The sequence below is a fragment of the Panthera onca genome, chromosome B1, assembly GCF_046562875.1.
Source record: "Panthera onca isolate mPanOnc1 chromosome B1, mPanOnc1 haplotype 2, whole genome shotgun sequence".
In the NCBI taxonomy this organism is placed as follows: Eukaryota; Metazoa; Chordata; class Mammalia; order Carnivora; family Felidae; genus Panthera; species Panthera onca.
In genome coordinates, this window is record NC_138342.1 from 144,873,337 (window position 1) to 144,896,989 (window position 23,653).

General features: G+C 35.5%; 1 protein-coding gene across 6 annotated transcripts in view; it reads right to left on the reverse strand.

Annotated features, from left to right (window-relative positions):
- Positions 1–23,653, reverse strand: part of DDX60 (DExD/H-box helicase 60) — a 106,925-nt gene that overhangs the window by 18,396 nt on the left and 64,876 nt on the right. For 4 of the 6 annotated variants that reach the window (XR_013555104.2, XM_078445627.2, XM_078445625.2 and 1 more), the window contains 6 exons: positions 22,269–22,421; positions 20,009–20,113; positions 14,670–14,870; positions 9,085–9,189; positions 8,646–8,787; positions 6,916–7,037 (listed from right to left, as the gene is read on the reverse strand). Coding sequence is in view for 4 of the 6 variants with exons in the window: in XM_078445627.2 (XP_078301753.1) it covers positions 6,916–7,037; positions 8,646–8,787; positions 9,085–9,189; positions 14,670–14,870; positions 20,009–20,113; positions 22,269–22,421 (828 nt within the window). In the remaining 2 variants the exon portion in view is untranslated. The other 2 variants (XR_013555105.2, XM_078445628.2) reach the window with 2 other exon arrangements.

Genomic DNA, 23,653 nt, shown 5'->3' on the forward strand with positions numbered 1-23,653 from the left:
TAACATGTTTCGAGAGCAAACAACAACAAAAAGTACACTTGCATGCCTGGAATAACTCTCACTTGGTTGGGAAGGTTTTCAAAACCTCACCGGATTCATTTTGTCAATATTTTGTTAATTATTCTTGCACCTACATTCATAAAAGAGATGCATCTATAGTTTTCCTTGTTATAATGTCCTTGTAGGGTTTTGGTATGAATTTTAGATTTTTCTCCCCCATAAAAGTGTGTATCCTCTAGAAGGGTTTGTGAAAAATTGGTGGTATTCATTGAATGTTTGAAAGACTTCTCCAATGAAATCACCTGGGCCTGTTTTTGTTTGTTCATTTGTTTTGTTTTCATGGAGATTTTTAAAAACAATTGATCACATTTCTTTGGTACCAGACAATGAGGACTTTTTATATCTTCCTTGGTTAGTTTGGGAAAGTTGCATTTTCTAGGAATTTTCCCTTTTTGTACAAATAGCCAAATGTCTTGGCATAAATCATTCATAATATCCCCCTTTTGTTCTTTTTGATGTCCAAAGTAAGATCTGTAGTAATGTCCCATTTTCCTTCCTGATATTTGTAAAATTTACCTTAAGTTAGATTTTCTATTTCATTTGTTTGGTTTCCCAGCTTCTTAAGTTGAAAATTAAATCATTGATTTTTTTTCAGCTTCTATTCTTTCCTACAATATGATTATAAGGCTATAAATTTCCCTACAATCACTGAATGAATTGCATCTTGTATGTGTATGCTTCTTTCACTATTTAATTAAAATATTTTATAATTTCCATTTTATTTTTGTCCTATATATATTTTTCTTATTTTAATTTTTTAATTTTCTTTTTTAAGGAATTTAATTTATGCCCAAAATGTATTTTATCATAGTAAACATTACAAGTACAATTTTTTTTTAAATCAAATAGTGTTAAAAGGCTTACAACTACATCAGGTCTCTGTATTATACCCATGGTTTCAGTCTCAGAACCATGTTAACTCTTTTGCTATTTCTTCTGATGTCCTACATGTATTTGGAAATGAATCTGTTAATTTTCAGACACTTAAGGTGTTTCTGATTCTTCTGGTATTGATCTGGCATTTTCTGACCTGGAATTTACTTTCAAACTTTCTTGGACTATATAGCTAAGATGTGATTTGTATAAACAGCATATAATTGTGGGGTTTTTTTTCCTTAATACAATCTAAAAATGTTAGTATTTTACGTGATGCATTTAGCACATATATATTCAATGTAGTTACTTACACAGTTGAGTTTATATATACTATTTTAGTATTTGGTTTCTATCTTGACTATATATTATATATTATTTTCTCTGTTCTTGTCTTTTTTTATCAGTTTTTCTTCTATCATCATTTATTTGTGCATTATTTTGCTAATCTTTACGCCCAGAGATTACAAAATACATCTTTAATTTACATGACTCTTAATACTGCAAGAACCTTAAAATATTCAAATATATTTACTCTTCCCAACACCTGCATTATAAATGTCATGCATTTTAGTTATGTATATATATTATAAATTTATTATAACATATTACAATTATTTTTAGGTACAGTAGATATTATCTACCCACACATTATCCTTTCTAGTGCACTTCATGCCCTGTTATATTTTCAAGTTTCCCAAGTTTAGATTTTTTGTTTGCCTAAGGCATATATTTCTTTTAGCACATACACAAAAACTATTAGAACTGATAAGCAATATTAGCAAAGTTGCAGGATACAAAATCAACATAAAAAAATTTGTGTTTCTGTACATTAAGTATTTGAAAAGAAAATTAGGGCAATCTCATTTACAATAGCATCAAAGGAATAAAATATTTAGGAATAAGCTTAACCAAGGAGATGAAAGGTCTCTACACTAAAAGCTATAAAACACTGAAAGAAATTATAGGGGACACAAATAATGGAAAGGCATGCCATGTTCATAAATTGAAAGAATAATTACTATTAAGATGACAAAACTATCCAAAGTGACCTACAGATTCATTATAATTCTTACCAAAATCCCATGGCATTTTTTACAGAAATAGAAAAATAATCCCAAAATTCATACAGAATCACAAAACACCCTGAATAGTCAAAATGACCTTGAGGGGAAAATAAAACAAAGCCAGAGGCATCACCATATCTAATTTCAGAATATATATCAAAGCCACAGTATCAAAACAGTATGGTACCAGCATAATGAAAGACATATAGACTAATGGAACAGAATAGAGTCCAGAAATAAATCCATGTATATGGTCAGCAGCTCTTTGACAAGGGTGCCAAGAACACACAGTGGGGAAAGGATAGTTTCTTCAGGCAAAATTTGATATACACATATAAAAGAATGAAACTGACCCTTACCATACACTGTACATAAAAATAAACTCAAATGGATTAAAGGCTTAAAGAAGACCTGAAACTATAAAATTCATAGAAGAAAATATAAGGACATGGGTCTTGGAATTTTTTGTTTGTTTGTTTTGTTTTTTATGACACAAGAAGCATAGGCAACAAAAATGAAAATAAACAAGTAGGACTATATCAAACTAGAAAGCTTCTGTACAGCAAATAATAATAATAATAATAATAAAGCAAAAAGGAATTTCCAGAATGAGAGAAAATATTTCTAAGCCATCTATCCGATAAGGGGATAATATCTAAAATATATAAGAATATTCTATAACTTAAGAGCAAAAAAAAAGGGGGGGTAAAGGACATGAATAGACACTTCCCCAAAGAAAACATGCAAATGGCCACCATATATATTAAGTCACTCAACTTTTAATGATGGGTATTATCAAAAAATCAAAAGATAAGTGTTGAGGGGAATATAGAAAAGTTAGAATTCCTATACACTCTTGGTTGCAATGTAAAGTGGTACAGCCACTATGGAAAAAATTTGAAGGTTTCTTCAAAAATTAAAAATAGAACCATATGATCCAGTAATCCCATTTTGAAGTATATATCCAAAATAATTGAAATAAAGATCTTGAAGAGATGTATGTACCCCCATGTTCACTGCAACATTATTCACAATAGGCAAGATATGGAAACAACCCAATGTCCATCAACCAATGAGTGGATAAGATAATATGGAATATACCTACAGTAGAATATTATTCCATCTTAAAAAGGGAGGAAATCTGGGGCACCTGGGCGGCTCAGTCAGTTAAACATCCAACTCTTGGTTTCGACTCAGGTCATGATCTTATGGTTTGTGAAATTGAGCCCCATGTCAGGCTCTGTGCTGAGAGCACAAAGCCTACTTGGGCTCCCTCTCTCTGCCCCTCCCCTGCTCTCTCTCTCAAAATAAATAAAAAACATTAAAAAAAAAAAGAAGGAAAATTTTCTATTTGCAATAACATGGATGAACCTAGAGGATATTATGCCAAGTAAAATAAGCCAGTTGTAGGAGGACAAATACTTCATGATTTCACGTATTTGGAAATTATACCTTATAAATTTTTATATTCCATTTATATCTTAAATAGTCAAACTCACAGAAGCAGAGAACAGAACGGTGATTGCAAGGGCCTAAAGAAATGGGGAATTGTTTTTCATTGGATATGACATTTCTGTTATACAAGATAAGTAAATTCTAGAGATCTGCTGTACAACAAACTACCTATAGTTAACAATACAATATTGTGCACTTTAAAATACAAGAGGATAAACATCATGTTAAGTGTTCCTACCAAAAAAACAAACAAACAAAAAACACCCCACACACTAGGAAGTTTGGGGATGTGATGAATATATTTAGTACTTTGGTTATAGTGATGATATCATGGGTATATGCATATGTCCAAACACATTAAGATGTATACATTAATCGTGTGCAATTCTTTGTATGTCAATTATACTTCAATAACAATAAAGCTAAAAAAATAAGGTAGATACATGCATATCTTCCTGATATGTTATTAATTCAATCACAATATATTTACCCTATTTTAAACTATATTTAAAATACATGCAAAATATATGTACATATTTCTGTATGAAAACAGAGTAGGATGAAATTTTTGCCCATCTTCTTCTAGCTTCCATTATTTTGGTTAAAAAGTCGGCCTTCAATCTTATTGCTTTTTTTCAAGGAAATGTCTATTTCAGCTCTAGCCAGTTTATGATTTTTTCTCTTTTTTTGACTTTGAGTAGTTTTTGTTTAATATTTCTTTATATTTACCCTTCTTGAATTTGACTTATAAGCTTTTGAAACTATGGAGTGCTATCTTTTATCAGCTTTGGAAAACTCCCAAGTTATTAGTTTTGAATACTCTTCTGCCACTTTTCTCCCTCCTCTTCTTAGGGGACTCCCATTACATAACATTAAACATTTTGAATGTGATCCATAATTCTCTTATGCTATCTGCCTTTATTTTAATTTTTTCTCTTTGTTACCATTTGGATACTTTCTATTGAGCTGTCAGCTCATTGATTCTTTCTTCTGATATATATATTCTGATCAGATATATTTTTCAATTCTTAAGTCTCCATTTAATTATCTGAGAAAGGGTGCCTGGGTGGCTCAGTTGATTAAGCATCCAGCTCTTGACTTCAGCTCGGGTCCTTATCTCACAGTTGTGAGATCGAGTTCGGCATCAGACTCTACACAGAGCGTGAAGCCTGCTTGGGATTCTCTCTCTTCCTCTCTCTCTCTGCCCCTCCCCAGCTCATGCACTCTCCACATAAATAAACAAATATTAAAAAATTATCAGATAAAATTCTAATTATATGGTGAAAGTCTCCATCTTTCTGAATTTTGCCTATCACTTCTCCTATTTTCTTTAACATATTAACCATACTTATATTCTTTGTCTCTTAACTCCAGTATCTGAATCATCTCTGTGTGTACTACTATTGCTGCTTTTCTTGCTGCCATCTGGCCATATCTTCTTGCTTATTCACTTTTTTAGTTTTGTAGCTTTTTTTTCACCAGAAATTGTTTATTAAAGGACCTGGTAGGCTGATGTCATCTTCCACCAGAGTGAGTTCTCCCCCTTTTGTATTTGGTTAAATGAGTGAAGATGTGATCACTTTGATCCAAGTAGAGATTAAAGTGATATTGTTGGTATTGCTAATATTGTTTTCCAGTTTTATTAAATTTCAGTCTATATCCAATTTATCTCTGTTCCTGAGTCATGACCCTCTTGGAACTTTGAGTATGAGACTGGTGGGCCTAGTTTTCTCAGTCCTAAGACTGCCAAAGATTTACCTCTTTCCTACAGAACTTCCTAACCCTTTATATCCTTCAGCTCTAAAAGCCTTCAAAATGTTTTGAGGGGGATACAAGCCTATGAATAAATGCAGAACCTTGCTTTGCGTGGGTTTTCTTTCTTTCTTTTTTTTTTTTTTTTAACGTTTATTTATTTTTGAGACAGAGAGAGACACAGCATGAACGGGGGAGGGGCAGAGAGAGAGGGAGACACAGAATCGGAAGCAAGCTCCAGGCTCTGAGGTGTCAGCACAGAGCCCGACGCGGGGCTCGAACTCGCGGACCGCAAGATCGTGACCTGAGCTGAAGTCGGACGCTTAACCGACTGAGCCACCCAGGCGCCCCTGCGTGGGTTTTCTTTAATAAATTCCACAAGACTACAAAAAAATTTTGTGTAGTAACCCAACATTTCATGCAGATCTGGGACTCAGTATAAACATCCTCAGTAAACTCATAGAAATACGATGTCTCTCAAGTTTTTGTCACTTTAGCCCCATGTGATCACTAAAAGCTTTCATAATTTTTTTAATCTCACAGAAGAGGCTCTGTATATGCTAAGAACATTTTCAAACCGTGTCCAGAATCAACAAATTCTTTGGGAGAAAAACCATGGTTAGAGATCCCTATCACACCTTGAATAAGTTCTTGCCGTTGTATAATTTTAGCCAATCATTGTTTCCACAGTTCTCTGTTGCAATACAAATGATGACCATTTACTATACCCTACCTGGAAGTGCACAAATTTCCAATAAACTTTAAGAAAAGAGAGAGAGAGTGACAGTGAGAGAGAGAGGAGGTCTTCATGCAAAACCTTCTTTTATTGTGGATTTTTATGATGTCTTTGTGAGAATTCAGATATTGACTTTCCCAAGTTTAATATAAATCATTTAAACAAAACGAGCAATACTTCAAGCGTATACATGTGATGAAAAAAATGTGAAGATGATAGACCAATAACTAAAGATGTGTTCACTGATCAAGACAACATTGTGTGAGGCCTAAGATTTGTATTTGTAGAATTAGACAATATAGATTAACTCATCTCTTTTTGTTCCTTGTCACCTTTTACTAAGATTATGTAGTATAACCAGACTATCCCACTTTCTCAGATTCTTATAGAGTAAATTGGTAATAGTATTTGATGTTGATTTAAAAATAGCAAATCATGATCAAAGAATATTTTGCAAATAAAATCGGCAGTTTTTTGTTTCTATTCTGTATGAGTCAAGGAATGATTTCTTCAATGACTATTCTAATATTTTTTTCAATGAGGACATTAGAGTTCACAACATATATTTCCTAACATAGCCCTATCTCAACATAAAAAGACCCTATGAGAACTACAGATTCAATGATAGGGACTTTTCTTTAAGTTCATTAAAGTTCCTTCAATGTATAATTATCTACATGGTCTCTTTAGCTGCTGAATGCTGTAATTTGACACTATCATACAAGCAAATGGAAAACATGAACAAAATTCTTCATCTTATTTTTCTTAAGGCAATTGATCTTTTGATAGGTTTACAGGGAGAAGCTTATGAATTTGAGGTTAAATTTAATAGTCATTACAGAAAGAAAAATTATTATTCCACAAAACAAATGAAACCTATGTTGATAAAAATCCTACTGCTGCTGAATCACTTATGATAGGGTCTATTTAATTATACTAATTATTTAATGTTATCAGAAGCATACATTTTACCTTTGATTGATAAAACTTGAGAGTAGTATCTTGGAACTTCGCTGGAAGCAGTCTTCTTCCAAACAGATTTGCCAATACTAACACTAGCTTTTCCATAACATCTTGAGAAAAATGTTTTGAGCCTATATAAAACAAAGTGTCTTGTTACAAATGTAAAAACCGGTATCAATCCCATTTTTAACATTTAAATTGTATGTTCTATTGCATTTCATTTCATGAAAACTGAAAATCTGTGACAAATATAGCAACCAAGGAATGACTCCGTCTGCTGACAGTTTACATCTGTGCCTTCTTTTTCACTCTTGCTACTCCCACTCTAATTCATACCCTAGCCATTCCAACCACAAATTGCCTCATCTCCTTACCTGGATTCTACTCCCCAAATTCGGGCTATGATCAGTTTTCCTGAAGCATTTTATGATCATGTTTCTCACCTATTCAAAAATCTCTGATTGTATCTAATGCCTCATAAACAAAATCCAATCTCCTTAGTCTAGCATTTAAGGCTTTCCAAAGTACAGCCCACAAATCACCTCCCAGCTTTACCTCCCTGTCTTACCTTCTCGCCACTCATACTAAGATACCATCAACTTGACTTACGTTCTATTCTTCACAACACATGAGCACTATACAGTAGTGATTAAAAAGGTGCTGCATTTAATAACTTGGGCTCCAGAATCAGACTCTTCCTATTTCAATCTTGGCTCTGACACTTAGTAATTTGTGTGACCATGGCAATTTATTTAACTTCTCTGTGTCTGAGTTTCCTCATTTACAAAATAGTGATAGCCATATTATGTGCCTCATAAAGTTATCAAATTTTCTATCTCCATGTTTATAATAGCATACACCCTCATACCCCACCCCACCCACACACACATAACAATAAACATAACTGTATTTCCGCTTGCAGGAAATTATTTCTCCTGTTGCAGAGCTTTTGAGGGGACAGAATTTCCTGAGTATCCTTGTTTCACAGAACAATGCATGGTCAGAGCATAGTAACTAAACCTGATAACTGTTGTTATCAATTCATGATAGAAGATAAAGAAACGCTCCGAAAGGCACAGCATTTGCCAGGCATTAGGAACTATAACAAATGTAAGCACAAAAAGGAAAATATTTCTTTTAGGGACACTGTTTAAAGGTCCATGGTTTAATTATAAAAACCAAAAAGGTTTTAATAAAAAATGTGTTAAGTGGAGTATTAGGTGGACATTAAAATGGAATTCACAAAAAATTTACAGGATATTGGCAAAAATATATTTTGGGGAAAGCAAGATTCTAGATTATGCAATTAAAGTAATATCAGTTATTTAAATATACTATATAGTTACAGTCTAAGAAAATATGATTGGAAGAAAATATACACAAACACTGATGGTGAATTTCCTATTTAACATAATGCTTTCCTATATCCTTTTTCTATGAAGAGCATGTGTAACATTTAATTAGAAAAAATATTTATTAAAAAACCATACATTATTTAATAAGTTCTGAATCCTGGAGTCCAGAAATCACTAAAGTTCATAAGAAATTGACATTTTAAAATAGGTGTCACAAAATATGGCTGTCTTCCATACAATTAGTAGGTATATAAAACTTCATTTTATCTAGTTTGGCATCTCTAAATTATCTAAATATTTGTAGAAAAAAATACTCCTCAAGTGTTGGCTTCATATAGTCTCTGTTACTATTTTTAGATTATATACCCAAAACATCAAGCTTACCTTTCCTAGTTGGCTGACAAAGATTACGGAAAAGGCCTTTTACAAGAAAACTGACAAACACAAGATTAGAAGGCTCATGATAATGCAAATGTGATACAAGTCCAGCAAACCCCATCAGTTTACCTTCTTGATCTAAATAGCCCTAAAGAACAAAAATAATTTATTAGTTTGAGTCAACTCACCACAGACATGAATTAATAACGAACTGATTATCAGTTTAAAATAGTACTTAATGCCAATGTAAGAGAGATTGGTAATCATTACCTCGCCAAGTTTTGGTAATTATATCAAGTGTAAGAAATATTAGTCAATGGATAGGACCTTCTAAAGACTATAACTAATTTGGCATGATAAAAATTAAAGATAGTTCCATTCCTTTTCAAAAAAATAAAACAAACAAAAACAAAAACAAAAAAACAAAAACAAAGGGCAGCCATACCTGTTTCATAAGAAACTGCAAAGAAAACAAGAAGTAAAGTTTTAACATCTCCGTGACTCTGGGTTGTTTGAAGGACAACAATGAATGCTTTAGCACTGACAGCACCTTGAAAGAATAATTTACACCATGTTAGTTCTATGAAATTCATTTGTAAATAATAATATGGGTATATTGTAATTCAATTTTTTTTTCCTGTATATTAGGATGTTTTGACATCTTAAAAAAACTTCTCTGGCTGATGAGAGACTGCTCCTCCCAGTGCTGGCTAATTTCTAAACATAATAACAATTTGCCTAAAAGCATGCCTATCATAGGCAAACCAACCAATCCCAAGCATATACCCCTAACTACTTCCTTCAGTGACTCACATCCACAGAGTCAAAATTTCTTGTATCCTAAATCATCCCAGGGCCAGGTACCAGGCCACAAGAGGCCACCTGTACTGCCCACACAAAGCTCACTAGAATTATTCAAACCAGCCAATGCTAAACTGCTTATCCTGCCCTGTCTTGCTTTTCCTATAGAAACTCTGATAAAAGCAGGCACCCAAACCTTCCTGCTGCTCTTATCCTCTGCCTCCTGACCAGCCTGCTGTCTTTTGTACAGAGTCCTGCAGAAAGTGCCGTGGTTCCTGTCGTTAACACTTACAGTACTTTATTTTCCTGAGCTCCACCTCTGACTCCTCTTGTGGCTGCACCTGACTGACCATCACACAAAAGAATACAAAACAACAGGATAGGTATTACCCAAGACTCAGTCACATTTCATATTGTTTGCTTTACCATCTTCTGGCATGGTACATCCTTCTTTTAACAACCAGAACGTATCAAACAGAATCATCAGAAATGAAACGTACTGCCAAATAATCTGACAATAAATGTGAATCCAGTTTAAGAGTTTACAGCTCTTGGTTTGTTCTGCGAGAAAACAAGATATGCTGTGGCACGTCCTGCAGTACTGTTGCAAAAATAATGGAACTATCTTGATTAGAACCGAAGTAGTAAAAAGATTGCTTGGTTTCCAATATAAAACAGCATTGAGGTAGCAGTTCAGATATCTTTTATGTGCCCACTAAAATGTCTATGAGGTTCCAACAAAAGGAAAACTTCCCAACATCACCAAAATTTAAGCCTGGCCACCATTAAGCCTGAGAGCTTATAGAACCTAGGAAGAATCTGCAATCATTTTAAGGCCAGTGGATTCTGTGAAAAGAAGGGGGTGGGGGGAACGTAGAGAGGAGAGAAAGAAGGGAGAAAGGAAGGGAGGTATAGTGGACATCACCTTTACTCTAGGACAATTCTTTCTCAGGGTGCCAAAAATGCCCTTCCTGCTACCTCTTCTGTTGCTCTACATTTAGAATTAGATGGCACTAGCAAGAAAACAGCAGACGACTAAGAGGGTGAGCAATTCATGGTGGTTCACTGTAATCTTAGAGATGTAGACACATAACTAAAGTCTGATTAGGACAGTAAGGACTCTGACAGCAATGCATAATGTAGTTTGTAGTGGTGAATGACATCCACGTGATCAATGTGGCAGCGAGACTGGCAGGAATAGATCAATAAACTTTCAGTCCAGAAAAGCTACATAAGTTAAAAATCTACTAAATACTGACATTTGGGCCAAAAGCCATTCACCTAGCTTCAGATTTAAAAGGGTATTTGGGGGGCGCCTGGGTGGCGCAGTCGGTTAAGCGTCCGACTTCAGCCAGGTCACGATCTCGCGGTCCGTGAGTTCGAGCCCCGCGTCAGGCTCTGGGCTGATGGCCTGGAGCCTGTTTCCGATTCTGTGTCTCCCTCTCTCTCTGCCCCTCCCCCGTTCATGCTCTGTCTCTCTCTATCCCAAAAATAAATTAAAAAACGTTGAAAAAATAAATTAATTAATTAATTAAAAAAAAATAAAAGGGTATTTGGGGGTGCGTGGGTGGCTGAGTCGGTTAAGCAGCCCACTCTTGATTTCGGTTCAGGTCATGATCTCACAGTGGTGAGATCGAGGCCCACATTGGGCTCCGTGCTGGGCATGGAGCCTGCTTAAGATTCTCTTCTCCCTCTTCTTCTGCCCTCCCCTGCCAACACTCTAAATAAATAAATAGATAGATAGATAGATAGATAGATAGATAGATATTTGAATAGCAATTAGGTGGTGAGAGAGAAGCCAGAGTAAAATCATGTATTTTATTCCTTGGCAATCCATAAGATTTATTTCTTTTTTCTTTTCCTGAAATTTATTGTCAAATTGGTTTCCATACAACACCCAGTGCTCATCCCAACAGGTGCCCTCCTCAATGCCCATCACCCACTTTCCCCTCCCTCCCACCCCCCCATCAACCCTCAGTTTATTCTCAGTTTTTAAGAGTCTCTTATGGTTTGCCTCCCTCCCTAACTTTTTTTTCCCTTCCCCTCCCCCATGGTCTTCTGTTAAGTTTCTCAGGATCCACATAAGAGTGAAAACATATGGTATCTGTCTTTCTCTGTATGACTTATTTCACTTAGCATAACACTCTCCAGTTCCAACCACGTTGCTACAAAAGTCTATATTTCATTCCTTCTCATTGCCAAGTAGTATTCCATTGTACATATAACCACAATTTCCTTTATCCATTCATCAGTTGATGGACATTTAGGCTCTTTCCATAAGATTGAAACAAACATACCTGCATTCAAAAGTGACAAAAACCCACAATAGATCAACTCTTTATAAGAAAATTGATCATCTTTCTAAAATTATTGTCATGCTAACAATACTTATTAAACGTGTGCACAAGCTGAGGTGCCTGGATGGCTCAGGCAGTTAAGCCTCTGACTTTGGCTCAGGTCATGATGTCACAGCTCATCGGTTCAAGCCCCATATCGGGCTCTGTGCTGACAGCTCAGAGCCTGGAGCCTGCTTCGGATTCTGTGTCTCCCTCTGTCTCTACCCCTCCCCTGCTCATGCTCTGTCTCTCAAAAATAAATAAGAATTAAAAATAAATAAATAAATAAATAAATAAATGTCTGCACAGAAATTAGGACAAACGTCTTTAGCCACAGGGTAAATGAGAAAATTTCAATGAGAAATATAGAGAAAACAAATAAAAACATGAGAGAGAGAGAGAGAAAGAGAGAGAGAGATTTGATGCTATATAAAAAGAGATATATGCTATATATAAATGAATAAGGATCACAGTGGAGCAGACAGGAGATACATTTACAATTTAGAAGGGGTGGTAACAGTAGTCTTCACTGAGAGTAATGTTAGAACAAAAACTTGAATAAGGTAAAGCAGGGAGACTATGCACACGCAAAGTCATGGTCCTCAGACTGTAATGTACCTGAAGTATCTATGGAGCAGTAGTGGGCTCATGTGGGGGGGAAGAGAAGGGTGAGGTCAACAAGAAAATCAGGGACCAGGTTCTGTAGAACCATCAGGAAAACACTGGTTCTTACTCTTAAACAAAACCAAACAACAACAAAAAGGTACCATAAAGGAAAAAAAGGTCGACCTATAAAAATTGTTTTCTTCATGCAGCAACAAAATTTTTTGAAAAATTATTTGGCATCCTCGGATGTCCTAAGACAAGACCGCTACAAGACAAGGCACAACAACATAAAGTAAGTGGACAATTATAAACTGACATTTAAAAAAATAATATTTTATTAAAATGTGAAAGAGTGACATAAGAAATAGTGAAGAATTTCAGGAGAACCAAAATTCCATAGCAGATTTAATATCCACATGTGTATTACTAAAGAGCAGAACTGAAACTCTGGAGAGCAGCATTATCAATGTGAAAGATAAATTTCACATGATTTATCATAATGAAGAAAAACATAGCATTAGAGAACCAAAAAAGGATTTTTGATTTAAAAATTAAACCTTTTCCTGAAAAAGTTGAACAAATTAAAACAGAAGCAAATATCAAAGATCTAATTTAAGAAACCTCTTTTGCATTCCAAAACTACTTGAGCATTGCACAATGCAAATACATTTAGCAATACTGAATTGCACACTTAAAAATGGTTAAGATGATACATTTTATGTTATTTGTATTTTACCACAATTTAAAAAATCTGAACATGAAGGGGAGCCTGGGTTGCTCAGTCAATTAAGCGTCCGACTCTTGTTTTTGGCTCAGGTCATGATTTTGGGGTTCGTGAGTTTGTGCCCCTCATTAGGCTCCATGCTGACAATGCAGAGCCTGCTGGGGATTCTGTCTCCCTCTCTCTCTCTGCCCATCCCCTGTTCGCTCTCTATCCTTCTTTCTCAAAATAAATAGATAAACATTAAAACTGTTTTTTAAACCTGAACATAAAGTTTCAAAGCTCTTAACATTTAATAACAAAAACATCACTTTAAAAACTGATTCACAGAACAGAAAATCTTGAGGAAAAGAATTTGAAACATAAGGATTTTTTTAAATATTCATATAATTACATAGACAGAAAAAATCAAACTAACTACAAGAAAACAGGAATTAGCATGGCTCCACTAGGGGAGACGAAAAAAATCTACTCCTCTGTAACAGTAAATGCCAGAAGAAAAGAAGCTATCTTAGTTTGATGTGATGAGTAAAGAGAATATTCTAAGAATTTTATGTCCACATTTGAGCCTTTTATGTATAAAGATTAGATAGATCTTCTCAAATATGCCAAGGCAAAGAAAATAAACCAATTCAATAAACTTTCTAAAAAATATTTTTAAAAGGTTACTAAAAATGTGTTTTTCTTTCCTACACAGAAGTAACAATTAAGAATGCAGAAATGGGGAAGTTTTGGTCTAAAATGATATATGTCTGCTTTGTAAGACCATCAACAACACAAGAGCCAACTCATCACAGAAGTCCTAAAAGAACCCTCACATTGACAAACACATTGACAAACACTGATTTCATTGGGCATATACAAAAACAGGGAAGAATGGGTGTCTTTAACAATGCATCTTCATAAGGATGAAAATCAAATTGGTTTAATTATGAATTTTAAACCTCTCATTGTGGCACTGGACTTAAAATATTTACCTGAGCAAATAAACTTCAGGAAAAGTTTACAACCATATTCTGAAGTCCAATTAAATATATCAGTATTTGAAACCAAATGCATACCTATGCCAAAATACCAAAATGATAATATCACTCACTGTCTTTGGATGATAAAACCTTTTCCTTCTTTCAACCTTTTGCATTATCTAAATATTCCTTGATGACTTAGGGTTACTATTTTTTTTACAAAAAAAAATTAACTTTTATTATGAAATGATAACAACGAATCCTGTTCCTTTTGAAAACCAGAATCTAACCCACATCTTTTAAAATCTATAGGCAGCACACTTAGTACTGTAGGATAATGCTGATCACACATGAAAAAGGTAATCTTTAATTCCATATGTCCATCCAGCCATGAATTCTATAATTGATAGAGGAGACAAATAAAACTAATTATTATTCTCCCATTCCACTCCCAACCTTATACTATTTAAGACACTGCAAAACATAAAAAAAAACTGATGAAACAGAAGAGTTACTGCTACAGACTTCTAATCAAGAGCAAACCCAATCACAGCGCAGCTAGTAATGAAGACAATACCTCAGAAAATGTCAAGCACGGTACCTTTGCCTTAGCATCTTCTGGGTCATCTCCCTTGGAAGCCAGCAGCATGAGTCGCAGGACCAGGGTTATGCTGAGAGGAAACTGTCCTCTTAGTTCAGGAACATTGGATTTAATGAGTTTTCCTATTTTGGGCAATGGAATATCAAAGAAATATACATCTCCCATCAGGTCTTGACCTCGTCTTCCAGCACGTCCAGACATCTGGAAACAAAATTACAAAGTAAAACCTCCCTGAAAGATGGCAGAGTAGGAGGAGGACCCTGACCTTGTCTCATCTCTTAAACACAGCTAGATCAACATCAAATCATCTGAACACCTAGGAAATCAATCTGAGGATTAAGAGATCAATCCCCATAATTTGAGGGAGAGAACATGGCAGGTACGCAACGTGGAGAAGTGAATTGGGGGAGAGAAAAGCCGCCGTGCCCCAGAGAGGAGGGAGCCCTTTTCACAGAGGAGAAAAAGAGAAGGAGACAGGGAGCAGAGAGTATCAGGTTCACAAAAGAAAATCACTACCCCTGAAAAGTAGCCAGAGAGAAAGAGTGGGGGAAAAAAGGAGTGAAAACATACACACAGGAGTGCACAAGAAAATTGTTCCCCAAAACCACTGACAGGGAAAAAGGAGAGGGTTTCAATACCACCGTTTTTTTTTATAAACAGCAGAGTAGAGAGTCTGAAGTTCAGGAGGTCGGCACCTGCTGGTGCTGCAGCGAGGAAGCAGGGGGGAGCCCAGGGAGAAGGGAGAAGTGATTTCCTTATACGAAGTGCATTTGGTAGAGGTGATACAGCCTCTCCATGGGCAAAAGATCTGGTGGGCGCTACTGAGCTGCCCCATGGCCTGTATAGGAACAAAGACTCTGGCTGAGGGCAGCAAACCCCGGCATCAGCTGTGTGTTGTGATTTACCATAAACTTCAAGCTGCTGCTGCTGTGTGGTTATGCAACTGTTTTATGGGGTAAGCCGAGCCTGGCCATAGCACAGCGAGACCCTCTCTTACAGTATAAGCGTAGGTTGAGCCCCAGAAGTCTCTGAAGTGTATGATTTTGAAACACAGCCACAGCTGAGACAAAACAGAGGAGAGCTATACCACCTGACAGGTGGACAGCTCAGACACAGACAGGGTGAAGGTAGGGATCTGACAGAAGCTGGAGACACAGGAGGAATGATTATTTATGTGTCTGGGAGGGTGTGAACTTCCCACTCCAGAGACTAGAGAATGGGGCAAAGCCATTTTCACAAATAGCCCACCAGCATTGGTTGACTTCAGTGAGCTAAACTGTGCCACTGGGTAGAGAATGGAGGTGTTACACCAAGCCCCACCCCCGCACCCTCCAGGCACATCTCCATTTAGGCAAATCCGCCTAAGAATTAGAGCAGCAGGCCCTTCCCCAAGAAGACCAATAATGATCCAATAAAAAGATGTACAGTATAAGAATGGATAAAAATAAAGAAGACCCATCTATATGCTGCCTACAGGAGACTCATTTTAGACTAAAGACACTGGCAGCTTGAAAGTGAGGGTGTGGAGAACCATATATCAGGCTAATGGATGCCAAAATAAAGCTAGAGTAGCCATACTTATATCAGACAAACTAAATTTTAAAACAGACTGTAACAAGAGATGAAGAAGGGCATTATATCATAATTAAGGGGGCTATACACCAAGAAGATCTAACAATTGTAAATTTTGTGCTCCCAACATGAAAGTACCCAAATATACCAATCAATTAATCACAAACATAAAGAAACACACTGACAATAATATGATAACAGTAGGGAACTTTAACACCCCACTTATAGCAATAGACAGATTACCTAGGCAGAAGATCAACAAGGAAACAATGGCTTTGGATGATTCACTGAACCAGATGGATTTAACAGATATATTCAGAACATTCCATCCTAAAACAGAATACAAATTCTTTTCGAGTGCACATGGAACATTCTCCAGAATAGATCACATACTAGGTCACAAATCAGCCTCAACAAGTACAAAAAAACTGAGATCATACCATGCATATTTTCAGACCACAACGCTTTGAAACTGGAAGTCAACCACAAGAAAAAATTTGGGAAGACCACAAATACATGGAGATTAAAGAACATCCAACTAAACAATGAATGGGTTATCCAGAAAATTAAAGCGGAAATTATAAAGTACATGGAAGCAAATGAAAATAAAACCATGACAGTCTAAAACCTTTGGGATACAGCAAAGGCATTCCTGTGAGGGAAGTATACTGCAATATGGGTCTACCACAAGAAGTAAGAAGGTCTCAAACACACAACCTAAACTTACATCTAATGGAGCTAGAAAAGGAACAGCAAATAAAGCAATAAAGCGTAAAGTTAGCAGAAGAATGGAAATAATAAAGACTAGAGCAAAAATAAATGATATGGAAACAAACAAGAAGAACACCTAGTAGAACAGATCAATGAAACTAAGAGCTAATTCTTCAAAAGAATTAGTAAAACTGACAAGCCCCTAGCTAGACTTATCAGAAAGAAGAGGGAAAGGACCCAAATAAATAAAATCACAAATGAAAGGTGAGAGATCACAATCAACACCACAGAAATACAAACAATGATAAGAGAATACTATGAAAAAATTATATGCCAACAAACTGGGCAATCTAGAAGAAATGGATAAATTCCTAGAAACATACAAACTACAAAATCTGAAACAGAAAGAAATAGAACAGACCCATAACAGCAAAGAAATTGAAATAGCAGTCAAAAAATCCAAACAAAAGTCTAGGGCCAGATGGCTTCCCCGGGGAATTCTACCAGCAGACATTTAAAGCAGAGTTAATACCTATTTTCTCAAACTGTTCCAAAAAATTGAAATGGAAGGAAAACTTCCACACTCATTCTGTGAGGCGAGTATTAACTTGATTCCAAAAACCAGACAAAGACCCCACTGAAAAGGAGAATTATAAGCCAATATCCCTGATGAAAATGGATGCAGAAATTCTCAGCAAGATGCTAGCAAATCAAATCCAACAGGACACAAAAAGAATTATTCACCACGGTCAAGTGGGATTTATTTCTGGGCTGCAGGGGTGGTTCAATATTTGCAAATCAATCAATATGATACAACACATTAATAAAAGAAAGGATAAGAACAACCCTATGATCCTTTCAATAGATGTAGAAAAAACATTTGACAAAATACTGCATCCATTCTGTTTTTTTCTTTTTTACAGCATCCATTCTTGATAAATACACTTAACAAAGTAGGTATAGATGTAACATATATCAACATCATAAAGGACATAAATGAAAGACCCATGCGTAATATCCTCAATGGGGAAAAACTGAGAGCCTTTCTCCTATAGTCAGGAACAAGACAAGGATGTCCACTCTCACCATTACAATTTAACATAGTACTGGAAATCTTAGCCTCAGCAACCAGACAACAAAAAGAAATAAAAGGCATCCAAATTGGTAGGGAAGAAGTCAAACTTTCACTATTTGCAGATGACATGATACTCTATGTAGAAAGCTGAAAGTCTCCACCAAAAAATTGCTAGAACTAATACATGAATTCAGCAAAGTCACAGGATATAAAACCAACATACAGAATTATTTTGCATTTCTATACACCAATAACAAAGCAACAGAAAAATAAATCAAGGAATTTATCCCATTTGCAATTACACCAAAAACAATGAGATACCTAGGAATAAACCCAACCAAAGAGGTAAAAGATCTATACTCTGAAAACTATACAACACTTATAAAAGACATTGAAGAGGATATAAAGAAATGGAAAAGCATTCCATGCTTATGGACTGGAAAAACATTGTTAAAATGTCTATACATTTTATGCAGTCTACACATTTAATCCAATCCCCATCAAAATATTGCCAGCATTTTTCACAGAGCTAGAACAATCCTAAAATTTGTATGGAACCACAAATGACCCTGAATAGCCAAAGCAATCCTGAAAAAGAAAACCAAAACTGAAAGCATCACAAATCTGGATTTTAAGCTATCTTTTAAAGGTAGTCGTTAAGACAAAATGATCATTAACTCCATTTTACAATGTAGAAATAAGGACATGGGGAGTAGAAGAAACTTGTCTATAGTTAAACACCAGAAAGTGAAAGGTCCTGAATTCACACCCTGGTAATTGGATTCCCAAGTTCAATTTCTGAAATATTATAACACCCTTGCTCCAGAACCCTAACTCTGTGATTCCCAAAGATGATGTGGGAGAGGAGAGCTCATGCAGACACAGGAGCAGGAGAAGAAATCAGGAGAACGGGGGTAGAGGTTGGTAAAGTGGTGGGAAATAACAGGGGTGTTATATTGGGTAGGAACAAAGTCTATAAGGGAATAGAAAGTAAGTGCTTAGAGGGGAAAAACTTGAATATTGGCTGATATATCGAAATTTGATGCCACTGGCAGAAAGAATCATCAAATGTTCCTGAGTATGGAAGCCTATAAAGACAAACTATACTGTGTGCGGGGCATAGGAGAGTAAGGAGAATCGAAAATCTAGAGAACTGTTTTAATAATACAAAGCCAAGTGCCTGGGTGGCTCAGTCAGTTAAGCATCTGACTCTTGATTTCAGCTCAGTTCGTGATCTCATGGTTTGTGATATTGAGCCCTGCATCACTCTATGGAGCCCTGTGTCGGGCTCTGCACTATAGCGGGGAGCCTGCTTGGGATTCTCTCTCCCCTCTCTCTGTCCCTTCCCCACTCTTTCTCTCTCTCTCTCAAAATAAATAAAGAAACATTTAAAAAATAATAATACAAGGCCAAGAATATATGATGAGAGATAGTGAAAACAGAAATTGCAAGGCAAAAATCAAATACCACTACATGTAGGTGAAAGCAGAAATTGCAAGGCAAAAATCGAATACCACTACATGTAGGAGAATAATGAAATGGGCTTGGTAAAAGATTGTGTATTGGAAGAAAAAAAGAGAGAAGTGTTAGCTCCAGAGGCAAAATCATATGCACAGGAAATGAATGAGTAAATGTTTATCCGGCACCTTTGATGTGTACCTTTTGTAGAAATTACTTCATTTAATTTTTACAAATGCTATGGGATAATAATCATTACCCCTATTTTGGAGATAGGAAAAAAGGATCAGGCGGGTCAGATATCTCACCTAAGGTCACATATCTGGTTAGTGATGGCCACACCATTCCTAGCTCACATGCTTTCCCCTATACCACAGCTAAAAATGACAGTCAGGCATGAATGAATGTCAAGGTGTGCTAGCACACAAATTGCAATATGTTTGTAAACTAACAGCTCACATTTTTTACTATTTTATGGTCCTATTTTCATGATGCAATAGTGAGTGTATGCATATTGAAATACCTGTCTGTAATTTAAAGCATCCAGGTAGACTGAGTTTTGAGCAAAAACCACAGATTTACAAGGCATGTTGATGCCTAAAGCAAGTGTCCCAGTAGCTGTCACCACCTAGAGAGAGAAAAAAAAATTATGTCGTAAAATAGCATTTCACTAGAATGCCATATAGTTACTGAAAGTCTTTGAAGTTCAGCCGAACCACAGTTGGAAAATGGTATTTTTCCAAGTGAACCAAGTGGCTAGAGATACTAGCCACGTTGGTAATCTTGTTATTTCACAAACACATCCAGTACATTCTCAGCCCAGGACCATACCAGTCACTGCTCTGCACGTAATATTCTTCTCCCAAATATTCACCTGGTTTGTTCAGTTCTATGCTCAAATGTCAAAGAGAAATTTCTGGTCTACCACACCCAGAATAACCACCCACACTATCCTACATTATTTCTCCTCATAGCATTAATGACTACTAGTATAATAGTAATAGTATTTGTTTATTTCTCCTATACCAGACTCCAAGCCCTATTCACCATTGTATCTCCACACTGAGAAGAATAAATGACAGGTGTTCAGTAACTATTTCTTAATAATAACTAAAAAGGGAATTTCCTTATGACACAGTAATAATACTTTTATAAACCCACTTCTGGGCAATTGCCTACTTCATCCACTATAACTTATTCGTGAAGTTTATTTCTTTGGAAAGAATATATTTTATCATAATACTAAAACAAAGTTTCATTTTTCCCTCTGAATTGCCTTGATAACTGACCAAACAAAGGGGTAGGATAAACTTTAAAGTTTCTTAAATGATCAACTTTTGCTCATTTTCTCATATAATGTTGAGTATTTTAAATGGCTTCTTTTTCTCTTTACATTGACTGTCATATATGCTACGGTTTATTTTTAATATTTAAGTATTTGGAATAATTTTCTCTATTTATTCTGTAACTGAATATATCTGTGACAATGAAAAACACATTTATTAAGAATTTTTCTAAAGTTCTTCAATTAAAAAAAGTGGGCAGAGTAAAAACATTAAATTTATGCTGTAACTAGAAAAAAAACACCTTTTTAAAAATGTGTTCTTTATAACAAAGCTATCACTATTTCCATAGTGTCTTTTCTACAGTGATCCAATTATTCACTTATTAAAATAATAGTAATTAAGACACTACCACTTAACATATAGTATTTTAGACACAAGACATACTGATCAAAATAAGTGTGCCTATTTTCCTGAATTTATAATCCTGGAGAAAATTTTGTGTCCAGTTATTGGCTTTTAAAGCAAATAAATAGCTTATTATTAGTTAAGAGAGAAATTAAGCAAAGTTGTTAATGACATAGTTTTATTTTTATCCAGATTAAAAAAATTACCCTTTAATTTTTCTCAACATCTAGTTCAAGATTAAAAGATACTCCTTACAGTAGTACTCTCTCCTCTCAACCCTCCTCCTCTTGCTCTGTCTCCCTCCCTCTCTCTCACTCTGTGTCTCTGTATCTCTGTGTCTCTTTCTCTCTCACACACACACAAATGTAATATCCATCATACAAAAATTTTAATATGGATAATTTTTAAAACTCACAGGCTATTTTTAAATATTACTCAAGATGTAAACAAAGAAATTATATAAATCCTCCTTGTGGATTTATCCAGATTATCCCCATGCACCCTCATGGAACATACTAAGTAAAACATAATAAGGGTTGGTTTTCAAGCTATTTAAAGTAATCTTCCTCTTGTCCATTATTAGTGATAGGAGAGAGAGCATTTAGGAGTGACTCATTTAGGAATGATTCATTGCCAAGTTATGCAATGGGGCACTGAGGAAGCAATGCATTCTTGCTCTTATTTCAGCTATTAAATTGCGAAAAGATTTGGTCAAAATCCTATCATAAGCGTCCTCCAAACCCAGGAAAGAATGTCTGTAGCCAAAATTATATGAACAGCTGACAAAATTCCCTAGATATTATAAATGAAACAGAAAGGGGTTGTTCCAAGATCATAATAGGTATGCTTCATTACAGAAATATTTAGAAAAGTATCTGTTTAGAGAATATTTAATCTCTTGAAAAAGAGAAAAGCTAAATGATAAACTTCAAACCCCCTCCCTCAATTAAATGAGATGGAAGAATATGCAGTGACATTATGGGCTATTTAAAAAAAGATATAATTAGATGAGAAAAAAGTGGTCCATTTTTCATGGACACTCACTTTCCTACACACATAGCTTCACTTTTTGGAATGAAAACATTTACCTACCCTAATAAATCCTTTCCGAAAAAGAATCTCAACTAACTGTTTTTCTTTGAAGTTTAAAGAGCTGTGATGATATCCAATACCCCTTCTTGCCAAAGCCTTCAGTTCTTCACCTTTTCTTGTGAATTTTACTCGATCAAACACCATCTGCAAAGTCTGAAAGAAGCAAGAGTGTTAGGGATTTTGATCATTTCTTATCTAAGTTTAATTTAAATGAAAATAAAATAGTTAAATGAAAATAACAGTCATACTATGCAGTCGTTTGACGAAACGAAGCAAGTGCTTGAAATGGACTCTATGTGAGTACAAACAACATTTTATGGCAGCAGCAGTAACTATAGGAAATATTCCAACTCTTGAACAGACTGTCTCTCACTTTCTCACCCCACTACACAGGTGAAAAGTCCTGACAACACAGTAGATAAAACACCCAGAGGAAGTGTGAGTGCAAGACCGGAGGGAGCCTTGCAAGCTCTCTCCAGGGAGAAAGAGAAACTTCTCCAGAATGGCCGGGCAGGTTCCTCACCCCATATGGTGGGGGAGTGCTTACTTCTCACTGCAAATCCATCACAAATGGCCTTAAAAATGTCAATTCCCTAAGAAGGAAATCCACTTGTGTAGAGTTTATATGTACAAAGATAAATACTGCTTATGAGAGGGAGAAAAAGAAAAACAAAAAACAAAAAAACAAAAACAACCTAAGTGTCCAAAAGCCAAAGACACTTCAGTTGTATAGTCATCCATGCAATGGAATATTGAGAAGGAATTCAAATGATGATGTAAATTCATGGTTATTAAAAAAAGAGAGAGACCATGAAGTTTACAAAAAAAAAAAAAAAGAAAAAAAAAAGGTATATAATAGAACTGTGTGTGTAGGCGCCTGGGTGGCTCAGCCAGTTAAGCATCCACAACTCTTGGTTTTGGCTCAGGTCACGATCTCACGGTTTCATGGGTACAAGCCCCACGTCGGGCTCTGCACTGACAGCGCGCAGCCTGCTTGGGATTCTCTCTCTCCCCCTCTCACTGCTCCTCCCCACTCACCCTGTCTCTGTCTCTCTCAAAATAAATAAACTTTAAAAGAAAAAAAAAGACCTGTGTGTGTGTGTGTGTGTGTGTGTGTGTGTGTGTGTAGTCACAAATGAAAGGTTCATCCAGAAGATAAGTGATTACCTCTGGTTGATGGCATTGCTTTTATTGTTATACTAATTTGTATTTTCAAATTCATCTACCTTAAGCATGAATTATTTGCATTAAAAAAGGGTTTTTTTGTTAATATATATTTTTATTTATTATTTTTTTATTTTTATTTTATTTTTTTAATATGTGAAATTTATTGTCAAATTGGTTTCCATACAACACCCAGTGCTCATCCCAAAAGATGCCCTCTT